Consider the following 21,995-nt stretch of genomic DNA (forward strand, 5'->3'; position numbering starts at 1 on the left):
TATTGCTTCCCAAGAGAGCTGTCTTGCAGCCAGTGGACAACTGCCTCTACGGTGTACTGTTATCACCACACGTCTCTCCCTTTTACTCTCACTGTGAGTCTGGAAACCAATTTGAGGACAATCAATAGTGGTTGGTGTCTCTTCCCTTTCTTTTGCACATTTAGTGGACCATTGTCTTTCAATAAGCCACCTACAGAAATCTAATTTATCAACCACTGACATGTGTGGTTAAATACAGCAGGCTGTAGCCACCATGAAGTATGAGCTGTGCACATCCCCTACAGTATTTAGAATAGTCATTAACCATTTTGGAATTTTTCAGTAGTTGATTATAAAATTTCCTCCCCCTGTCAAAAATATGTGGAAATACTGTTTAATGTTAAAGGGATAGTTCACCCCAAAATTAAAATTCTGTCATCAATTACTCACCCTAATGTTGTTCCAAACCCGTAGGACCTTCTTTTATCTTCAAAACACAAATTAAGATATTTTTGATGAAATCTGAGAGCTTTCTGACCCTGCATAGACAGCAATGCAACTACCATGTTACAGGCCCAGAAGCGTAGTTAAGGACATTGTTAAAATAGTCCATGTGACATCAGCGGGTTCAACCTCAGTTTTATAAAGCTATGAGAATACTGTGTGTAACAAGAAACAAAAAATAACAACTTTATTTAACAATTTCTTCTCTTCTGTGTCAGCCTATGCACTTTCACATGAGTATCACAACACAAAATGCCTTGAATATGGTATTTGCGTTGATGTCTATGCACGGTCAAAAAGATCTCGGGATTTCATCAAAAATATCTTCATTTGTGTTCCGAAGAAGAACTTACAGGTTTGAAATGACATGAGGGTGAGTAATTAATGACAGAATTTTAATTTTGGGTAAACTATCTTTAGCTAATATTGTAGTTTTTAATGTCAGTGCCAATGTAAAGAGCTGGGTGGTGAAGTTTGCAGTTTGTCTAGATGTGTTATCAATGCTTATGACAAACTGTTCTATGGGATATAGGTTTTATGATGCCAATTTTAGCTTTGGATGTGACTTAAAGTCCTCCTGAATGGTTATGGTAAGCAAAAGATAGAAGCTCTTGCTGTCGTCTTACTTTACTTGAGTCGCAAACTAAAGATTGGCGATGCCCAAACACATTGAAAGTTCATCACAACGACCACTAGGGTGGCGATTTGCAACCAGCAAAAACTGCACCAGAAGGCCATAAATTCACAGCTAATCAGACGATATTTGATGTTCAATGTGCAGAAATAAGTGGTGAGGTTTTGGACCAAAGAAATTTCACAGTGGCCCACACAGCAATCATAGAAACTGGTACTGACAAAATGTCCTGTTGTGGCTCGCTAGGATAAAAACTCTGAGTTACATAAAAGAGATTTAACTCTTATTGGTGTATTGCATCATGTCTTGACTGGATACCGTGTTCACAAAATGGTTGAAATCCCCTTTGTCAACATTTATTCACTGTTCACTGAAAAACAAACCATTTATTCTCCTTTCACAAGGCCAATTCCTATTCATGAAATACAGCATCACAAATGACTGAGAAATGAACATCATAAATCAATCATATAATAAATAAATAAGTGTTATATGAACATGAGATGTATTTTTAGTTGCTCAGTTGGTGGTCATTACCATCTTATTTAATGCCTTGAGATAAATACCCAGTTAACAGTCACAGCACCTTCTAAGCATCATCTTTTATGAATAACCAACAGATAGACATTATTATTCATGGACTAGAGTAGATGTAGTCATGTGCACTGAGCTTTAGAGGGAGGAATCTAAAGAGAGAGAGAGAGAGAGAGAGAGAGAGAGAGAGAGAGAGAGAGAGATGGGCGAGTAAGAGAAGGGGGGTGTGTCTCTATGAAGAGGGGTTTAGTACAGCGTGCGTGGATGACTGCTAGCTAGTGTGGATGAGAGAGGCACTGGGAGATCGAGGGGGTATGAATTCTGCAGCATCAGGCAGGCCGGTCAGCGTGTGATTTTTCCCACAAAGAAGAGGGGGTGAGAGGTACCCACTGATGAGAGACGTTACTCAACATTTGAGGGAAATCCCCGGTGTGCCTGTGTGTGTGTGCACTACTGCCAGAGATCTGTTGGGGGACCCGCGACGGCGAGATGGGCTGTAACCTGTGCACGCTGCAGAAGAGAGAGGAGCACTACAAGCTGCTGTATGAGATCGCACAGGTGAGTCGACTTGTTTAACCGACTCCTGAGAGCATTTTGAAGTTGAGTTAGGAGATCAGATGGGACCCTCCATGTAAGTTTCTACCTTCTCCAGAGATATGTTCTCCAGACAATTTTGTTAGATGAATGGATCCACTTATATAGACTAAGCACCCTGCAAATAAGAATAATGCATGTAGAACTAGTTGTTTCAAGGGACAGGATAGTACTTCTAAAAGTAGTAGATGGGGAAGCCCTTTGTGCTTTTTTGGATACAACAGTCAGAGGGTGGATAGGAAGCGAAGTGGGAGAGATCAAGAGGTGCGGGAATGGAAAGGACTACAAGCTGGGATTCGAACTCTGGTCCAAGCATGCCCATGGGGCTATCGAGTCCAAACCCTGTGTTTTAAAGACATTCAGTTTGGTTCTAGTAGTTGTTATGTGTTTGGATCTCTTCTTGTGTGAAGAGTTTTTAGGGGAACTCTTTGTTGTGTTGTGTGATGAATTCCCAACTGCACTGGGGACTTACCTGGAAGCATTTGTCAGGGATCAAAGGAAGTTTTGCAGCGCACACCCTTTACAACTGTTGCCATGTTCTTGTTCATTCCAGTACAGCTGTTGTACAAGATGCTCACAGTTAGGAGAATGAGAATTTTGGATTTTACACACTAGTGAAACTAGTTTTTCCATTATGTAGTTGCAAGTCAGAGTTGCAAGAAGGAAGCAAGCCTGAATAAAAAACAAATTGCAAAAAGAACATTGATCATGATTAGTACCACTGTGTTTCCAACCCTTGTCTTAGCAGTTGACACCCACTGGAGATCTACAATATAACAGATACTTAGAAATAGAGAGTTGTTTAATACAATAGTGAAAGATAAATTTAGGGTTGATAGTAGTCTAGGGCTGGCACATCTCCTGGCTCCACTCCTTTCTGAGCTGTAGGATTGCTCATGTCCCTGTGCTGCACAGGAGGTCAAAGCTACTGAGCATCAAGAGTGCAAAATAATATTTTCATGTTGCTCTGAATCTGATCACCGCCTCATTAAGCTGTTGTACAAAATGGCTTTAGTCCCTAATTAGATGGTTAGCTGTGCTTTTTGTCTGTGTGGAAGCCAATCTGAGAGATTATCCCTGTCGGCGACTGGACTGAGTTGATAGAAGTTTGATCCCTACTGCTTCAAAACGGTAGGATTGTGTTTAGAGTGACTTCTTGCTGATAGCGGAGCTGTAATGCCTGTGATTGGGAGTTTTGTACAAGCGCTTGCTCTTTTGTGGCACTATAGAGTGAAGAGTGGCTGGTAGCATTTTTGTGTGTGGTGTGTTGCTGCTTTGACACCCTAGATTGTGTGTGTGTTTCTGGCTGGTTATGGTTTGCTTTTTGCTTGACATTAGATGACTTTTTATATGTCTCATGTTGGTCCCTTTGTTGTAGCTCAGCTCCCAACTGAAGAACAAGAGAACGGGGAGAGAAAGGAATAATGCAATGTCTCCAGGAAGGATGAAGGTACTAGAGAAGGTTGAAAGGAAAGGGAAATCTAGATCTACTCTCTGTGGAGTGAATTCCCAAGCTGAAGCGAAAGTGTGTCAAGGAAGCGTTGCCTCAGATGTTTCTGTTATTTATGCAGTTTACATTTTCCAGCTTTTAGGTTCATGAGAACAAATCAAAGAAAATGTTGCACTGTGTTATTGAAGTCACAACAAGAAGCAGACATGGATAAACACAAACACACGCCTACACTGCAATTTCACGCCCCCTGACAATTTTGACACCATTCTTGGCAGCACAGCCCCGTTAGCCCTAGTGGTCTGTGAGATTTATGAGTTTAGTGTGAGTGTTCGCCCCTCAACGGGCTCACCATGGAAATGTATTCATCTTTCTTTGTTGGGCACGTTACAAAGATCCATAATCCAGCACTCTTTCCCTCTCTCCTACTCTCGGTCTCGGAGGACTTGGCTGAACGTGTGTTCAGCAAAATCAAGTTTTAGATTGTACGGTCTGAGCCATTTCACCTTAATTTGGCTGGCGGATGAAACTGGCAAAATCTCTGTGATTAGCTGCTGTTTATCCATTGTGATGTAATATGTGATGTCCTTTCAAGTCTTATTAACGATGACTTGATCTGAGGGTGATTTAAACACTCTATGATATCAGGTAACCTTTCAAAATGGCAGCTTTTGAGAAACCAAGCATTATTTTATGCAGTGCTGTAGAAAACAATACAGCAAACTTATAACATTATGGTGGATGCATATTAATACACAGTGATTGTGTAAAAGTATGTGAACTCTTGGATATCTGCATAATATGGTCACTTACTTGACCAAACTGTGTAAATAAATGACATGTATATTATAACACTGTAATTAGTATTTTCTACTTAATTGCATGAGTTCTCAGAGTTTTAGCTTGATTTTCTTCATCAGAAATTTAAAAAGGTCAAACCAGTGTGATGAACTTATGACTTAGCATGTTGTTACTATGGCAATTTATTTCTCCAGTAATCTCTAAAACTCTAGTAACTGCTGATCAGCGAATCTGTATAAGCATGAGGTGATAGAGGCTATTTCACTCAGTCAAGCTGAAACACTGAGGCTCAAGGGAGCCATGCAGTTTATGGTCCTGGTCAGGATCCCTTATGGGGACAGATGCTCAGTGTAATTTCCAGTCTGTGGATAAGCTTGGGAGGAGAACGAGAGATATCACCTCTCACTCATTTACTCTCACTCAGATGCTCATTTTTAGCATCTGCAGTTCCATGAATTTCAGGGATATCTTGGCAAGCACAGAAGTAGAAATTAGCAGGAATTGCATTAATGACATTTGTTATTTGTAATTCACCTTGTTCTAAAAGATCTTCTCCAAACTCCAAATGTGATTTTTAATTAACATGAAAAAGCTGGCACCAGTTTACTTCTGCGCCCCCTACAGTGGCCATCGATGGTCAGAGGAAGTGTTGGTCTCGAGAGCACTAACAACCATATGGTTCTGGACCTGTGCGAGTGATTTGGGCAGTCAGTGTATCACAGCCTTCAAGTTTAATGGGCCTCCAGATGGACGACAACCTTTAGAGAGACCTGCCAAAAGAAACTGGCTTTTGTGAGTGTGTAAGATTGAGTTTTGAGTGTGTATGTGTGTAAGGATGCTTCACACTCCTGCCTGAACCAAGGTCTCTCTTATTGGCATCGTCACTGTTGGGCCGCGTCCCCTGTCTTTCTCTCAGAACACCCTCATCTATCTTCCTGTCCCGGAGCCTTTTTCTAAATGATTCTCCTTGCTGATGAAATGTGATGGGTGTGGAACAAAAGAAGGGAAAGACAGAGAAACATGTAGTTTTGATTGATCTAGTGAGTGTGTTGGATGATAAGCCTGTCTGATAGCACAGACCCTGAGGTGATCATATCAGCAGACCCTGCCAACTCCAGCCCAGGCGAAGCGTGTGTGTGTGTGTGCATTTGATGGAAATCTCATTTAAAGCCCATATCATTCTTTTGGGCTCTAGCATGCATGGAATGGTTGTATAATTATTGCTAAAAATAGACTCTACTCTCTCAGTGGTCCTGGTGATTTTCTGCTTTAGTGAAATGACAGATGCTGAGTTCATCTTTTTCTCCTGATCTGGAAAGAGAGCAGATGACCTCATCTAAACCTGTGTCTTATGCCATTTATGCAGCTACTGATCTTCCTTACCAGACACACCATATTACCTGCTATTGTGTGAGTGGTTTCATATTTACTGCATACCAGTTCTTAGACTCCATGTGAATATGCAGAAGTTTATCCTGACTTTCAAAAGCACACATGAACAGATCTATGATAGTTCAATTAATTTTTATTTAATTAAGTAAATGAAATTAGTCACTTTTGTTAGGGATGAAATATTTTTCATACTGTACATCATCATGATTTTATGCCTAAATTCACATGCATAATTATTATTCCTGTTTTTTTTTTTCTTTTTTTGTGTTAAATTATTAATTTATTTAGACAAAATACTAAAGAATGTTTATATTTTCAATTTTTTGGTTATCAGCATTAGCATAATATCAGTTTTTAGGTATTGGCCCCAATTTCAGTTATGTTTGTTCAAGGTTGCACTCTGCTAATCTTTTTCTTAACTATTTTTCAAAGATTTTTCTAAGTTGTATAGCATCAATAAGAAGTGCCAACAGGGTAATTATCATTGCTGTTACTGTCTCTACTGCTCAGGATTGAGTTTATTGGGATTTTACACTTCTGTCTGATCTGCTTCCGTATGACTGTCTTTCAAGAGAAATTATGAGGTGACCTTTTTTTTGTGTGTTATTTCATTTTAAAAAGTGCAGGCGTGACCTTTGCATCCATATAACAAACCCACTCGACCAGTCAGACCCTCTCATTCAAGGTCTTCACTATGAACCCCTTTCGCTACTCTCGTTTTTTTTTCAATATACATACACCACCTTTGCAGACACATTAGCTATGCAATGCAAAAATGTACTTTGCATCAACCAGACACTGCAGGAGATTTATTGCATATAGGTTTTAACTCACACCTTCCCTTTTAAAGATTGCATTTTTTTTCTAAGTAGGCCAAGTTGCAGTTAATATCATTTTATTATTTGCGTTTAGTATTGTTTTGCCCTTTCAGAACTTATGAACTCCTTTTTAAAATTATTAACTCCAAAGAAACTAAAACTGATGAATATACATAAAACTTGTCATTTTATATTGATCCTGGCCTCTCTTTTTCATTCTTATAAGACAACCATAGTCCAGTTTCAGTAGAAGAGGTAATAAAAGTTCTTTGTCTTTAACTGCAGAGGAGATGACCTGCTTGTCTGCCCTAAACACACTGGTGTGTAATTAGTGCTGGGCTTTAGAGCTGATTGGTAATTATAAAAGTTATGGACTTTTGTCTTTCCTTCATCATGCAGTCCTCTGTGAGTTGGCCCAATTGGCAAGTCAAAAGGGGCTGATTACACCTCTGTCACACATGGGTGCTGCACGAATGAAACTCAGGGCATTAAATCTTCATACCACTGTTCACTTGACTTGATGACGAGAACTAGTGTGATGGATCTAGCATTAAAAAAAACCAGAAAGATCTTTCTGAGATGTTAATGCTTTATGTAGGCTATTGTACAAAAGAAATTTACTTTCTTAATACATTTCGCTAGTTTACGATTCATTCATTCGATCTAAATAATATTTTATCACAATGTAATAACTTCCTCTTCCTCTTTTAAATGACTTTGCTTGTTTGCTGATGTCACTTAGGCCTTAAGATAATGTTGATCAATAACAAAATAGCTCTGTTTTTCACGATCCAATTGATTTCCTACGGATAAAATCAACCTTAATGGTTTTCCCCCACACTCATGGCAATTTGACAGGAATTTAAATTTGATTGTTTTGGATTTATTTATTTATTAGGTGATGATGAATATTTTTACATTAGATTACATTTGCCATAATATAACACTTTAAGCTGGATTTTAAAATGCTAATAATTTAATAGCACTTAAATTTTATCTTCAGCATAACACAAGTTAAGTTATTTATTTTTCTCACTGTACATTTATAATGTTGTCATGCTTAAAATTACATGTAGCTTTAGTTTCTAGTGCTTAATTATTAGTTTATTTAGATAACATTATCATATAACTGATTTCCTATAAGTAAAATCAACCTAAAGGTTTTTTGTTTGTTTTGTTTTTTTACACACAGAATATAATCTTAAATACATCATGTTTTTAAAAGTGGTTTCAAATGGCAATTCGCATTGACTTTAAATAAGGTTGTTTTCGTTGATTTGTTCTATAATGATTGGGTCTATAGAGCAGGTTTATGGTGCACTGGAGGATTGTAGATTGATCCAGTTGTAATTAACACACAATTCGCAGTACTTACGTCTAGATGACAATTCCTAATATCCCATCTGGCCAAAGAGCCAGGGAGGAAATAACGTGTGTGTTTGCTGCTGCTAGTGTATTGCAGAGAATTACAGTTCGAGAGCTCTTCAGATCATTTATGAGTTATGTGTGATGTATCTGCAATATTAAAATAATCTGTGAGCACTGCAGTTCAGCCCAGTAGCGCAGTTACTTGGTAAGATTGTTATGCGGATCAAATAATAAAGCATCTGTGTGTGCAAGGTTAAGGCACAGGAATAGATTTCAGTGGCTTCTTGTGTCTGTACGGCACACGAAACGTGGATGATACCCCTCCCCCACCTCACTTTCTGTCTGTTCTTTTGTTCTTGCAAAGGTGAGACATTTTCTGAGAGAAAACACACAGCAGAAGCCAGAGGAATTATGGGATGCTGAAATTGCAGTGTTTATCAGAGACTAATTTCATTATAACTTCACAGTTCACACTGTTAGTACATTTGAATGGACTATTGGAATTAAAGTATGGAGAGAGACCTTGTGTCTTTGCAGATATGGCAATAGCATCTGGCAATAGCAGACAGGATGGGATGCATTTCACCTTTCATCACACACGTCTTACACACACACACACACACACACACATACAGGGAGGTCACTGCTCCTGTCTGTTCCTCTTGGCTGGCCCCGGCCCCCTGTGTGAGTGACAGTCTGTCAGTGCGAGACACAAACTGGCCCGGGTCAGTTCCTCTGAGTCTGACACCAGCACACTGTGACATCCTTAATTCAACAGCAATGATAAGCTGATATTACTCAAACATTCCTTGTTAATGTGTTGAACTTGTCGCCAGGTTCCTTTAACAACAATCGTGCATTTCTGAAGGGTTGAGATTTTGACTGTTTTTCCATGTTAAAACTTGAAAATTAATTCTTGCCGCTTTTTTAAATACCTTTTATGTGTAGATTTTATTGCTGTACTCTTGTGCCAGAAACTTAAATGGGAAAATCCATAAAATATTATTACAGATTTATTGTTTTAAAAACGGTTTATCTAAGTGAGTACTGCAATACTCAGAACCAATGCATTTCATCTAAAATGAAGCACTTGTAATTTTGTCAATTACAAAAAGTGTGAAAATATTGTTTTATTTGTGGGTTTTTAGGATACATAAAATGCTATCTAAGAAATCTAAGCTTTGTGATATAAATGTTCATTACCTTCAGAAAAAAAGAACAAAAATATATATAATTTCAAACTGGTAAGAGAAGTGTTTGAGGAGTTTATTTTCGAAAAATCCACAGAGCCAAAAGTTTTCCATGGTTGAAGAAACACCCAGCCATTCATATCTGGTTTGGTTGTAATTTGTTGCACTGATAACTGGTCTATAATAGTGATAATGTCATATTGCAGCCTGTAGATCTAATTTCTTTGTCATTTCTTGTCACTCAGGTTTTTTCACTCATTGAGTCCAAACCTGCATGTCTTGGAAGGGTTCTGTATGTTCATTCATTCCTGTGACTATCAAATTTGAGTTGGGTTTTTAGTGTGCTTGAAAAGTCATTAGCAGCTCTCTGAGGTCTCCTGGACCGTCCGTTTGCATATTAAGTATCAAGTGGCCCATCTGTGGGGCACACCGTGGAGTCTCCATTCTGTAACCAGATCTGCTCTCTGAAACATCAGTAGGTTAAGTAGTTTTGTGTCCTATTTTTTGCTTTCATATACAGCATGGGCCGATTAAAGCATACAGAAGAGACTAGGGCCAGTTGCCACACAGGGAAGTTGTCACAAGAGCTATTTATTAAGGTTTTTAAGATTAGAAGTTAAAGTATGCATGTGTTTACGCAAGCAAGTGGTTTTGTATGTTGGTTTCATGCATCTACTTCAAAGCTCTCTTAAGTTAGAATTAGAAATTAGAATCATGTTTGAACTGTATAAGTCTTATACTGTAAAGCTATTTAATAATTTGTTTTTATTTATTTGTTTTGTAAACTTACTTAGAATAAATCTAATAAATTGACAAAAATAAATCATGGATTAAAAACATTTAGAAATATTGACTGGAGTCAAAAGTGTTAATATACAACAAATATTATATTATATTATATTTGTAACGAATTAAACCTTCATAAGAAGGAGGCGGGAACCGGCGGACAATCAAATTATATTTTAATGATCAAAATAAACACAAAACAGCGTGTCAGCCCCTCACGGACGACTGACTCGCACAAATAAAAATCAAAACACAAACTAAAACCCAGGCCTGGTCCTCTCTCGTCCGTCACTGTCGTCGCTCCAGTTTTATATCCTTCCATCTCCTCCGTGGGACTCGAGACCAGTGGGTCAAACAGGTGTCGCTCATCTCCAATCACTCCACCGGCCTCGCTCCTGTTCCCACGTCTCTCGGGCCCGCCCCACTCATCACATACCCCCATCGCCCCTCGCAGGCCGGGGGGTACCCTCGAGACTGCGCTCTACCCCCCCTCCCTCCGGGGGGGACCGCTCACGGGGACCTCCGGGAACCTGGGGGTAGGACAGACGAGGCGAGAGAAAAGGAGATGGAAGGAGGAGTGACAGAGACGAGAGAGGGGGAAAAAAAAATTCCAGTTCCCAGACGCACTGCTGCTCGGCCCTCCACCAGCTGGGTGATCTCCTCCACAGTGCCTGGCGGTGGCACTGGACAGCCCTCGGCGGACGGCACGACACTCCTCCACCGCCCGGTGGACGGCGACGGCTCCTCCGGTTTTGGGCAGCCGGCAGGAGTCCCCCGTTCCCTCCTCCTCTGGATTCATTCACGGAGGCAGCAGGCTCCAGCCCCCTGGCGAACGGCGCCGAGTCCTCCGCTCCCTCATGGACAGCAGCCGCCCCTCCACATCACAGGCGGCCGGCAGCGAGCTCGCCCGTCCCCGGCAACTCACTCCAGCCCTGCCCCTCGAGCTTCCATGGCGGCACGCTCCCTCGCCAGCTCGATGGCACCGCGGATTCACCACAGCAACGAGGGATCTTCAGCAGCGCGTCCCTCCTTCTCCCGGGCTTCGGCACCACTGTAACGAATTAAACCTTCATAATCATCGGGAAGAAGGAGGCGGGAACCGGCGGACAATCAAATGATATTTTAATGATCAAAATAAACACAAAACAGCGTGTCAGCCCCTCACGGATGACTGACGCGCACAAATAAAAATCAAAACACAAACTAAAACCCAGGCCTGGTCCTCTCTCATGTCTATTTCTGATTAGCCAATTATGCCCAATTCATACTTGAAGTCATCCGTTGAGCAACTGTAAAAGCAGGTGTTGACTGACTGCCGACTGGCTGAATGGAGGTAAATTGCACTGTGAAACAAGCCAGCGTGCCGTGCATTATGGGCCTGTTTGAGTAAGAGACGATCTTTAAGCAAGCGTGTGTTTGGATGTCCATTCACACACATCTGACGTGCTCTTGAAGATTGTTCAGGTGTGAAGGCGTGTGTTATTTTTCTATCTGCCTATAGCGGAATCCGACTGAACACATGAGGAATAATGCTAATTGGCATGTAACAGGAAGAGAGCCGGGAATTACACACACATTCAGGAAGAGAGAAAAAAATCTCCCGGCTGGTAGCTCATTAAAGGGTTGTTATAATTTGATTTAAATCTGTCTTTCACACATTGAACTACTCGCAGAATGTACATGATTTTATTCAGAAGGTGCAGGTTTGCATATTACATGCTGTGTTTGTGTGCCTGTTTATTTGATTAATCTTTATATTGGGCTTCAGGTTTGATGGGGAGCAGATGTCGGTTTTGGACGTGCCATGTGCCACACCTGTAGTGGTGAATTAGTTACACGCAGAGCATGACTGACCCATGCCAGCCCACGCTCAGCTGCAAGACGCATTCATCAGGCTTTGGATCTGCAAACGTGGGATGCAGGACAAAAGATTAGCACACAATGATGTGATCTTTGATTAGTATGTTTTTGTCTAGAAATGTGTTTGAATTGGCAAGTATGCAACACCACATTTTGTGACTTGGAAATGATGGAAATGTACATTGTTTGATTTGTACTTTGACAATGCTGACAACTAGGACTCACTCAGGTTACTAGCATATTAAGTTTAGAACTCAGAAATGAACTTTATCCATTGTCAAAATGAATGAAAGTCTCTGGTACAGGCTCTGACCGCTTCTTGAACTCTGATACATTGGATTATAAAGCAGTTACTGTATCCCTCCCTTGATTTGATTTAGAAATATTGCTTTGTACATAGTGTGTGCATGTGTTTGTCTATGTATATGGCTATTGTTTGTGGTGTTCCTGCTTGTAATGATGGCAGATGTAAGGTTAATCTGTGTGTAATGTGTGTAGGAGGAAGTAGCAGACAATAAGCCCCTGGCACCGGACACACTACAGTGAATCTATTAAAAGTCAGTCTGAAAAGGGAGACACATGAATGAAGTTCACAGTGGAAGATAAGCCAGTACATTAGACTCTTTACTAGAACACTAGATCTATCTGGTTTTCTTTGTTTTTCTTAACATTTTTAGTTTTCAATCATTCATTCATTCATTCATGCTTTTTTATTGTTTTATTGTGTGCCCTGCTCTGCCATTTATTTATTTATTTATTTATTTATATTTATTGTTATATATTTGTATATTTAAATATAAAATGGTCATACGTTTTATTCTTTAAAAAAATATATGATTATTAAATCATTCATGCATTCATGATAAGCAACATAACATGGAAAACTCAGTAACATGGCAACATTAAACTGTATTGATATCAAATGGAAGTTGATTTGTGTGGCACATGGACTTGCTAGCTACAGTATGTAGAGCATTTCAAACCAGTCACTTATGAGATTCTATGTCTGCCTTAAAAGGCAGCTCACTAGGCTTTGGAATAGAGCTGGCATCTCTCTAGAGAAGAGTCCTTCATTAAAGTCATTAGTGAGGCATTGTGGGACACTCCTACCAGCGAAATCAGCTAAAATAATGAAGCATACCCACTGAAACCACAAATCACCCTCAGATCTGTCTCTCCTGCTCTTTCTCTGGCTCAGCCTGACTGCAGTTCCCATAACTCTCCTTGGCTCGCTTGACTGATTCCTCAGGCGTTTTAAGGCTGAGACACCAGGTTCATTGCCCTTCAGGAACAATCAGTAGTTTTCAGCTTTAGGTCAAGTGAGAGTCAGCATGTACAAAAAAGACAGGTTTAACCCTGAACCTTTGGTCTTCCCTCCTTTTTATTGTTGTATTGCATAGCCTTGTTCTGTTGTGGTGATGGTTATGATTAATGTTGGCTTGTTCCACAGAATTTTCGCCATGACATTTATTAGTGAACCTTGAAGTGAACTCAACAGCAAAACCAATAGCTAAATCCAGGCCTTGGTCCAGTTTTTTTGCTTCAGTATGGATCATGGTTTTGAAGGTTGGTACAGTAGATTTAAAGTTGAAGTGTGTAATTTTTCAGTGCTCTTTCAAAACATTTGCTTAATTTAGAACTGCAGACTATAATTTTTTTAATATAAAATGATAAAAAAAATTCTATGAATTCGTGCTAGTCGTTTTGGTGTAGTGTTTTCACATATTATATAGTAGATTTTGGACACAGTGATTGGCTCCGGCGTGAGTCTGGGGGAGGGGCTATCTATTTTTCAGTTACAGATGGGGGAGTGTTTGGGAAACCTATTTGAAGTCAAGGTGGCTTGAAATATCTAACCTACTGATCTGCTATTTAAGCTTAACATGCTAGTAACATGCTAACCATGTTAGCAACATGCTAGTAACAGGCTAACCCTGCTAGAAAAATGTTAGTGACATGCTAGTAACTTGTAAATCATGTTAACAGCATGCTAGTGACATGCTAATCATGCTATAAATATGTTAACAACTTGCTAAACATGTTAGAAAAATGGTAATCATACTGGAAAAATGCTTGCAACTTGCTAGTAACTTGCTAATCATGCTAACAACATGCTAGTAACTTGCTTATCATGTTAAAACATGTTAACAACATGATAGTGATATTACCCTTACGAAAAATAACCATGGTTTTATTATAGTAAAACTGTAGTAAACCATGGTTTTTTGGCGTGTTGACTACCATTTGTATAACCACAGATTTACTACAAATACCATGGTTAAACCATGGTTAATATAGCAAAACCATGGTTAATTTGTGGTTACCATGGTTTAACTATAGGAACCATGGTTTTTTGGTTTTATTTGTAGTAAAACCATGGTTAATTTTCGTAAGGGTAGAAACATGTTAGTAACATGGTAGTAACTTAAAATAAGGCTAACAACATGCAAATTATACTAAAGACATGCTAGTAACTTGCTAATCATGTTAACAATATGTTAATCATGTTAAAACATATTAAGAACATGTTAACGACATGCTAATCATGTTATGTAGTAATAATATTAGCTACATACTATCAACCTCTATCTAATCTATCTATCTAAACATTCAAACTTCAAGCATTTACAACTGCTTCAAACTTTCAGACAGAGCTTTTTCAAGCCAACTTCAAAGTTTGTTTACTCATCTAGTTTCTTTAGGAATTTCTAGTGCTAAAGCAACCCTGATGAAATCCATTAGTGACCAGGAAGAGCCATAAGTCTCTACATTTTGTTACACGTTAGGTTTAAGGCCTGGAAATAGGGCAGGCGATGTGGTCAAAGAGACACAACCCTGTCAAAAATCACTACCCATTCTTAGAATATTTCATTTATTCTCACTCCTGTAGACTATAATGGAAAAATATTTCCCTACGCCTAGATTCAGTACACATACTCTATGACAGTATGTGGTATGATTGTATGTATTGAGAGTGCTTCCGTCGGGTTATTGTAGTGAGACACTGAGACTAAATAAACGTTTGTTGATGCAGTTTGTCATAACCCATGTCATCCATGGCTGGGTCCTGCTGAAGCACTCATTAGTTAGACATACACAGCTCTCTGTGATATATGTGCCTGTTATTTTAAATGCATTATTTATTTTTGTACCTGAAAATAGAGAAGAATGAGAGGCATTTATTCTCAGAGGATCAAACCAAGGTTGGTGCTAATGGAGAATTTAATTATGTTGTGAAAGATAGACATTTGCCTGCAGGGTGAACTCTGTCATCGTTGTATAGTGTAGTCAAACTCCCAATGCCTGATTTCCACAGAATAAGTCAGTGGCATATTGCCACCGAAAAACTCTTTGAGGAGTAATTCTTTCTCCCTAAAGAGGAATTTTAATTTAATGCAAAAAAAGCACATGCATAAGCAACAGCAGTGGAGACGGTTGAATCTCTATGGTGATACTGTGTAATCACAGATACTTATGTGGGAATACTGTGTATGTGATATGCGTATTAAAAATGGAAACAGTGGGGGAAGGCCTGTACTTGCAGATGCTAATGCCTTCCTAAGTGTTATGTCTTATTTCTATAGTATAACTAGGTTTAGAATAATTAAGATGAAGTTTGTAATAGCATTTGGTTGTAACAGCCACACCAAACAGTTGCAAAAATAATTGTTTTCAAAAAGGTTTCCCTGTTTTCCTCACCTACCATCAGTTATACAACTAATAAAACTATAAGAAAACTGTTAAGAAACATTTTTGGTATTTTTAACTATAATTTGAATATTAGATGTGAAACTTAAATGAATATTAGAAATGTTGCCTTGGCAGCAAACTGAAATAATGTAGTACATATTGAAGTACTAAAACTAGGTAAACTAAAACAGAAAACAGAAATAGAAATGAATCCAATTAAATAGGAATCATTAGAAAACAATAAAAGAGGCACATTAAAAAATTATTAAAACCCGAAATTAAACATAAAAAAGTTAAATATAAATCAATAATAGAATATAAATATTAGTAAAACTGTAACTAAAATGAAAAATAAAATCCAATTAGGAATCTAGAAAAAAATCTAACAAGCACATAAAATTATTAAAACTCGAAATTAAACATAAAAAAGTTTAATATAAATCAATAATAGTATATAGATTTTAGTAAAACTGTAACTAAAATGAAAACAAATCAAATTAGGAATCTAGAAAAAAATCTAACAAGCACATAAAATTATTAAAACGTAAACTAAAATTAAAATGAAAACAAAAAAGCTAAATATAAAAGAAACAATAGTATATAAATAACACTAAAATAACACTGAATGTCACTGGATGGATAAAGTTGTTTTAGCATTTTGCAAATACTGTATTTGTTATATAAATAATATTTATTTTAAATACCATATTTGTTATTTAAATAATATTTAAATATTGTTTCAATATGATCAAATATAAAAAATTTTAATTGAAAACATTTTGCTTGTTCAGTTTAATGATTGTCAAACTGATCATTTTCACACCGAGTTCATAATGGTGGATAATGTGGTTATATGCCATAGAGTCTGATTTTAATTCATTACCCCAAGTTATTATCATAACTAATCTGCTCAATTTACTTGTTTGTTTGCAATCTGTTTAGTATGCTTGGATTCTACTTATAATGAGACCAAAATGCCTTTTTGTTGCCACACATCGACAGTAATTTGCACCAAATTTCACTTATACAGAAAGCCCTTGCACTTTTTTTCTCCTCATCTCTCACTCAGTCATGCGTTTCGCTGGGGGACTAATTGCCTCTCATTAATTTCTTGCCACGTTGATTAATCAGCGCAGAGACGACATGGAAAATAGCATATGCAAATAGTTAAGAGTCTTTTCTGAATATCTGAATAGTTAACATCACGGCGAGTTAGTTATCAGTCTCTGAGTAAATCTAATGAAGAAAATGAATTAGAATAATAACAGACTGTGTGAGAGAATCTATGTGGTTTTTCTTCCATAGCGAGACGATGTTTGTCGACGGGCGTTTTATAGACTCCTGCAGCTGCGCAGAGAAAGAGTCTGAGCTCTAAAGCAATATGCTAAATTTATATTTTTGATACAAATTATAAATAAGTAAGTCTTTCTTTTCTGATTAGACTTCCATGTGTCATTGCCACTGAACGGGTGACTGGGTCTCAGTATGAAGATAAGATGCTTTCACTGTTGTGAATGGGACCATGTGTCAGATATTGTGTTTTTGCTCACACATAATACCCTGAAGAATCCTGAAGAACCTGAAGAATCCTTTCTGATTGTTTGAAACTTCCCAGGTGGGATTTCAGTATGTTATGCACTCATGCCTTCTTTCTTTTTGGATTCACAGTGTTGTGAAACTTAAAGTGTGACTCCCTTACAAATGTGCCATATAAAAGACTTTAGTCTGGCGTCTTTCATCGATGTTTAGCTCCTTTGTCAGTTCCCTCAACAGCCTTTGACACCTTTTGGGTTGATGAAATGTTGTTTGTTTGTGCGTCTGCCTAGCTATTGCATTTTCTACTGTTTGGTCACCTGTTCAAGAGGTTCCCATCCAATTCTTATCTCACATGCCACATGTGTTTAAACACACACACACACACACACACACACATGCAGTTTTATCACTCCTTTGTGCTTATCTCACCTGTGCAAAATCATTCAGCTTGAAGAAAATAAACAGGCCTGTAGATATGTGTCACCTGACGAAAACTGACCCAAATATGACAGCTCCGAAAACACACACACACACACACACACACACACACACACACACACACACACACACACACACACACACACACACACACACACACACATTGTTCTCTCCTCCACTGATGTTAGCTGTGATTCTGTTCTCCACTTCAGCATTCAGATGTACTGCATGTTCCTCTTGAGGCAGAGCTGGTATTGTACGTCTGAAATCAATACGACGGGTCTGAGGTGACTGTGGTACAATCCAGTTTCAGACCTTGTTATCAAACCCAGGTGGCACCTGACCTTTTCAGAGTCATGAATTCAGGAGGAATGTGGAGGTGGGTTAGTGAAGCTTTGTTGGTCTGCGGCGGCTAGTTTCATTGACGTTAATGACCTTTAAATTCATATCGCTCTGGATCACCGTTAACCAACATGAACTTCACCCACTGATCTTTTGGACATGATCTAAATCTATAGAAATCAATGGGCTGTTTCTCCTTCAGTGGCTATTCATTGACTATGACTGATTTAAAACCACTTTCATAGGAAGTAATGAATGTTAGGAGCATACAACAAGTAACCACCCTTGAAAACAATCCCGACATGCTTATATTCAGTTTTTATTGTTAAAAGTCTAGTGATACATTTCAGAGAGTTGAGTGCCTCAGTTATTGATTATACAGGTGTGTCATTGTTACATTTGTAACCAATACCAATAAGCCAATTATTATTGCATGTTATTATTAAATATTGAAAATTATTTTGTGTAAAATAATAAAATAAAATACATGCACATGTTTGGCTTTATATTTTTCCACAATTACAGCAGTAAAAGTTATTTTAATATTTTTATTGTGTTAAATTGTATATATTAATTATTATTTTTATTGTATTACATGCATAATCAGTTTTTAATTATTAAATTAACAAATAAAAAAAATTAACTTACGTTTTTTGTTTTTATTTATTTTTTATTACTTTATATTTTCTACATTTCTATTTTAAATGTATTATAACATACTTTTATTACTGTTATATTTACAATTAAATAATCTGTAATTATATTATAAAATTATTAGAGCTGGCTGTTCCTAAAGGTCATCTGAATGTAAAAATGTTTTGCATTTAATAATGTTTTGCTTTTTATTATGTATTATATAACATGTATTTTTATTTTAAATGCATCATCACATATATTTATTACTGTTATATTTACATGAATATAATCTTTAATAGTGTTTTTAAATTATAAGGGTTCTAAAAGGTCATCTAAATGTAAAAATGTTTTGAATGTTATTTATTGTAATAGTAAAATAGTAAAATAAAATAGTATTTATTGTATTATATTTCAGGTATTTAATATTAAATGTATTGTTATATTTATTTATTACTATTATACTAATTTTGTTCTCATATTTAATTACATTATAACATTATTTAAGAATTAAAAAATAAAAAATTTTAACAATTAACTTTGTTAACAAATTAACTGATCATTATACATGATAGTAAAATGTTATCTATCTGTAAAAATAAATGATATAAACATATATGCATGGAAATATCCATCGGCCGATATCCACAGTACCTCTCCACAAATGTACAGCTATATGCTTGATATCAGTTCCTGCATCCCAAAAGTGAAGCAATTGCATTATTCCTGTTTGTTCCATCTTGCCTTTTTTTGTGGGTGTAAGGTTTTGTTTTCCTTTATTTCTTCACCAGACCTTTAGCTTGTGTTGTTTTGAAATAAAATTAGCTTCAACCAGACACAAGCGTCATTCCCAGCGCTGTAGAACACATCTGTCGAGTTGCACTGATGACCCCGACTCTGAAGATGAGACTCAGACTCCATCTCTGTGTGCATATTTTGACTGTTCCCTAGTTACCGTTAGATTAATTGGCCCATCTAGTGAGACACAACTAGCCCAATGATCCCTTGCTCTTCAGTCTACCTGTAAGGAACGTTGCAGGATGCTAGTATCACTTGATGAATGTCTGGGAGCAAAAATCCCTGTCATGTTGTGTCGAATGTTGAGGTCATTCAACAGCAGTTGTACCTGACAGCCTGAGGCACAAATGCTAAGCGCTCCCCCAAAACAAAAGAAAATAGTTGAAAAGGGTCTAAAGGCCACTCTTTGTTATTGGCACTCGCCAAAAACAGAAATGTGAAATGAGGGTACGGAATCTTAAGGAAGTCCTGTATAATTCAGTTTTGCCCCAAAGGAACCACATAGCTGAAGGTAAACTGCTCAGCCTAGAATAAATCATGTGTAAAGGAGCTCCAGCCTTGAAGTCTCACTGTGGACAATTTGACCTAGTTTTTTCAGCATTAGCTAATAAATTCCCCTGTATGTTGAAATCCACAATATGCATGAATTAAAGTGCATTGTAAATAAACTCAATGGCATTCTTTGACTTGAAATATTTTATTTTATTTATATTAGTTTATCGCATCACGAAGCATTGCAATGCATTGCATTCCATTTTCATTGATTTTATGTTGGGTTCCTGTGTTTCTGGACCAGTAGAATAAGTTTACACTTTGAAGACTAATCATACATTTTCAGCAGCAGCATGTAGGGTATCGACCGGTCAGTTATTTCACAAACCTACAGCAAAAAGGTAAAGAGGTTTGTGTGCTCCACGGGTATGATTCTGTCTTAAATAAATGGTTGAAAGGCTGAGTACTCTGAGCTTATAACAATCTGATTTAATTGGTCTGGCATTGAACCTGCTGACGCGGATGAGTGAATTCTGATGGGGCGGCTTTGACAGGTGTCAGGTGCAACATGTCAGATGTCACTGTTATTACGCACACTGTTTGGTCCCTTATGAAATCTATATATCAGAGCTACACGCATGCCTAAAGGTTCTTCAAATCATTATTATAAACATATATGCCTTTTACAATAATAAAAAAATAATATAGTAATCAATAAAAATAATGTATAATATTAGTTTTAGTATTAGTATATAGGATCAGATCATGACATATGTAATGCTTTATGCTACTCTGTATGTAAATTTTGATATTTATATTTTTCTCTTTTTGTTAGGTGAATGGGCGTGAATTTTCCAAGTCTGCACATGAGGGAACGGTGGAGGCCATGCAGAAGGATCCCATCGTGGTGCAGGTGTTGAGGCGGGGGCCCTCGGCCCGGAACCAGAACAGTCTACAGGAAGTGTGTGTGGTGGATGTGTGCACTCAGACGGACATCACCTTTGAGCACATCATGGCTCTGGCTAAGATGAGACCCACCACCCCACCTGTGCCAGACATCTGCCCCTTCCTGCTGTCGGACAGGTACATACATGCTGCCAGAACTCTTAGTTACATTTAGGCTTAATTAGATTTAGATTTAATCCTCATACTGTTTATTTTACTGTGTATTTGTCATTATATAATATATATTTTTAGTTACAATAACATTATTATTATTATTATTAGTATTATTATTATTATTAACATTTAGTCATTCAGCAGACACTTTTATCCAAAATGACTTACAAATGAGGACAATGGAAGCAATCAAAAACAACAAAAGAGCAATGATATGCAAGTGCTATGACTCAGTTAGCTTAACGTAGTACATGTGGCAAGGTTTTTTTTATTATATAATAAAAAAAGAAAGCAGATATAATAGAAAAAGAATAGAACAAGCTAGTGTTAGTTATTATTATTTTATTATTATTATTATTATTTTGTAGTAGTAGCATTTTAATAAGGCAATGTTAATTAAAATGTAATGAAATAAAAAAGTTCATAAATTCAACATAATTCTATGAATATAAATGTAATTAATGTATATTTAAATATATGATATAACATAACAATAATATATATATATATATATATATATATATATATATATATATATATATATATATACGTGTGTGTGTGTGTGTGTATTAATATATATGCAGTTTTATGTTATGTTATTTTATTTAATATTTATTTAATATATATGTGTTTTATATTATATTCAATTAATTTATTTTTGTTTTTGTTGTAGTTGTTGTTGTTGTTTTTTAACAAATCCTAAATATATGAAAAAATATATGCAATTTTATTTTCTATGAATAATTATAATTATAAATGTTTAATTTTATTTTATATTTCTTTACAATATTTATTTTATATTATATTTAATTTATTATTATAATTATTATTACATTTATTACTAATTATTATTATTAGTATTGTTGTTTATTTATTTTTATATTTTATTAACAAATGCTACCTACTCTTCTTACCATCCAGTATGCATATTAAGGGTGTCCTACCAGCACATGTTATTGTCAAGAATTTCTTCATCACCAGGCAGCAGCCGTTACCCCCCTCCTCCCCATGAAATATCCCCCACTGCCATCATAAAA

The 21,995-nt window shown here is 37.0% G+C and overlaps 1 protein-coding gene across 1 annotated transcript in view; it reads left to right on the plus strand.

Moving 5' to 3' along the window:
• The first annotated feature begins 1,915 nt into the window (after positions 1 to 1,915).
• pdzrn4 (PDZ domain containing ring finger 4) overlaps positions 1,916 to 21,995 on the plus strand; it is a 28,462-nt gene continuing 8,382 nt past the window's right edge. Inside the window, exons 1-2 of the mRNA XM_059511052.1 lie at positions 1,916 to 2,209; positions 20,675 to 20,922. Coding sequence (XP_059367035.1) covers positions 2,141 to 2,209; positions 20,675 to 20,922 — 317 coding nt within the window. The 5' untranslated portion in view covers positions 1,916 to 2,140. The remainder of the gene's footprint in view (positions 2,210 to 20,674; positions 20,923 to 21,995) is intronic.

The sequence above is a fragment of the Carassius carassius genome, chromosome 26, assembly GCF_963082965.1.
Source record: "Carassius carassius chromosome 26, fCarCar2.1, whole genome shotgun sequence".
NCBI lineage: Eukaryota > Metazoa > Chordata > Actinopteri > Cypriniformes > Cyprinidae > Carassius > Carassius carassius.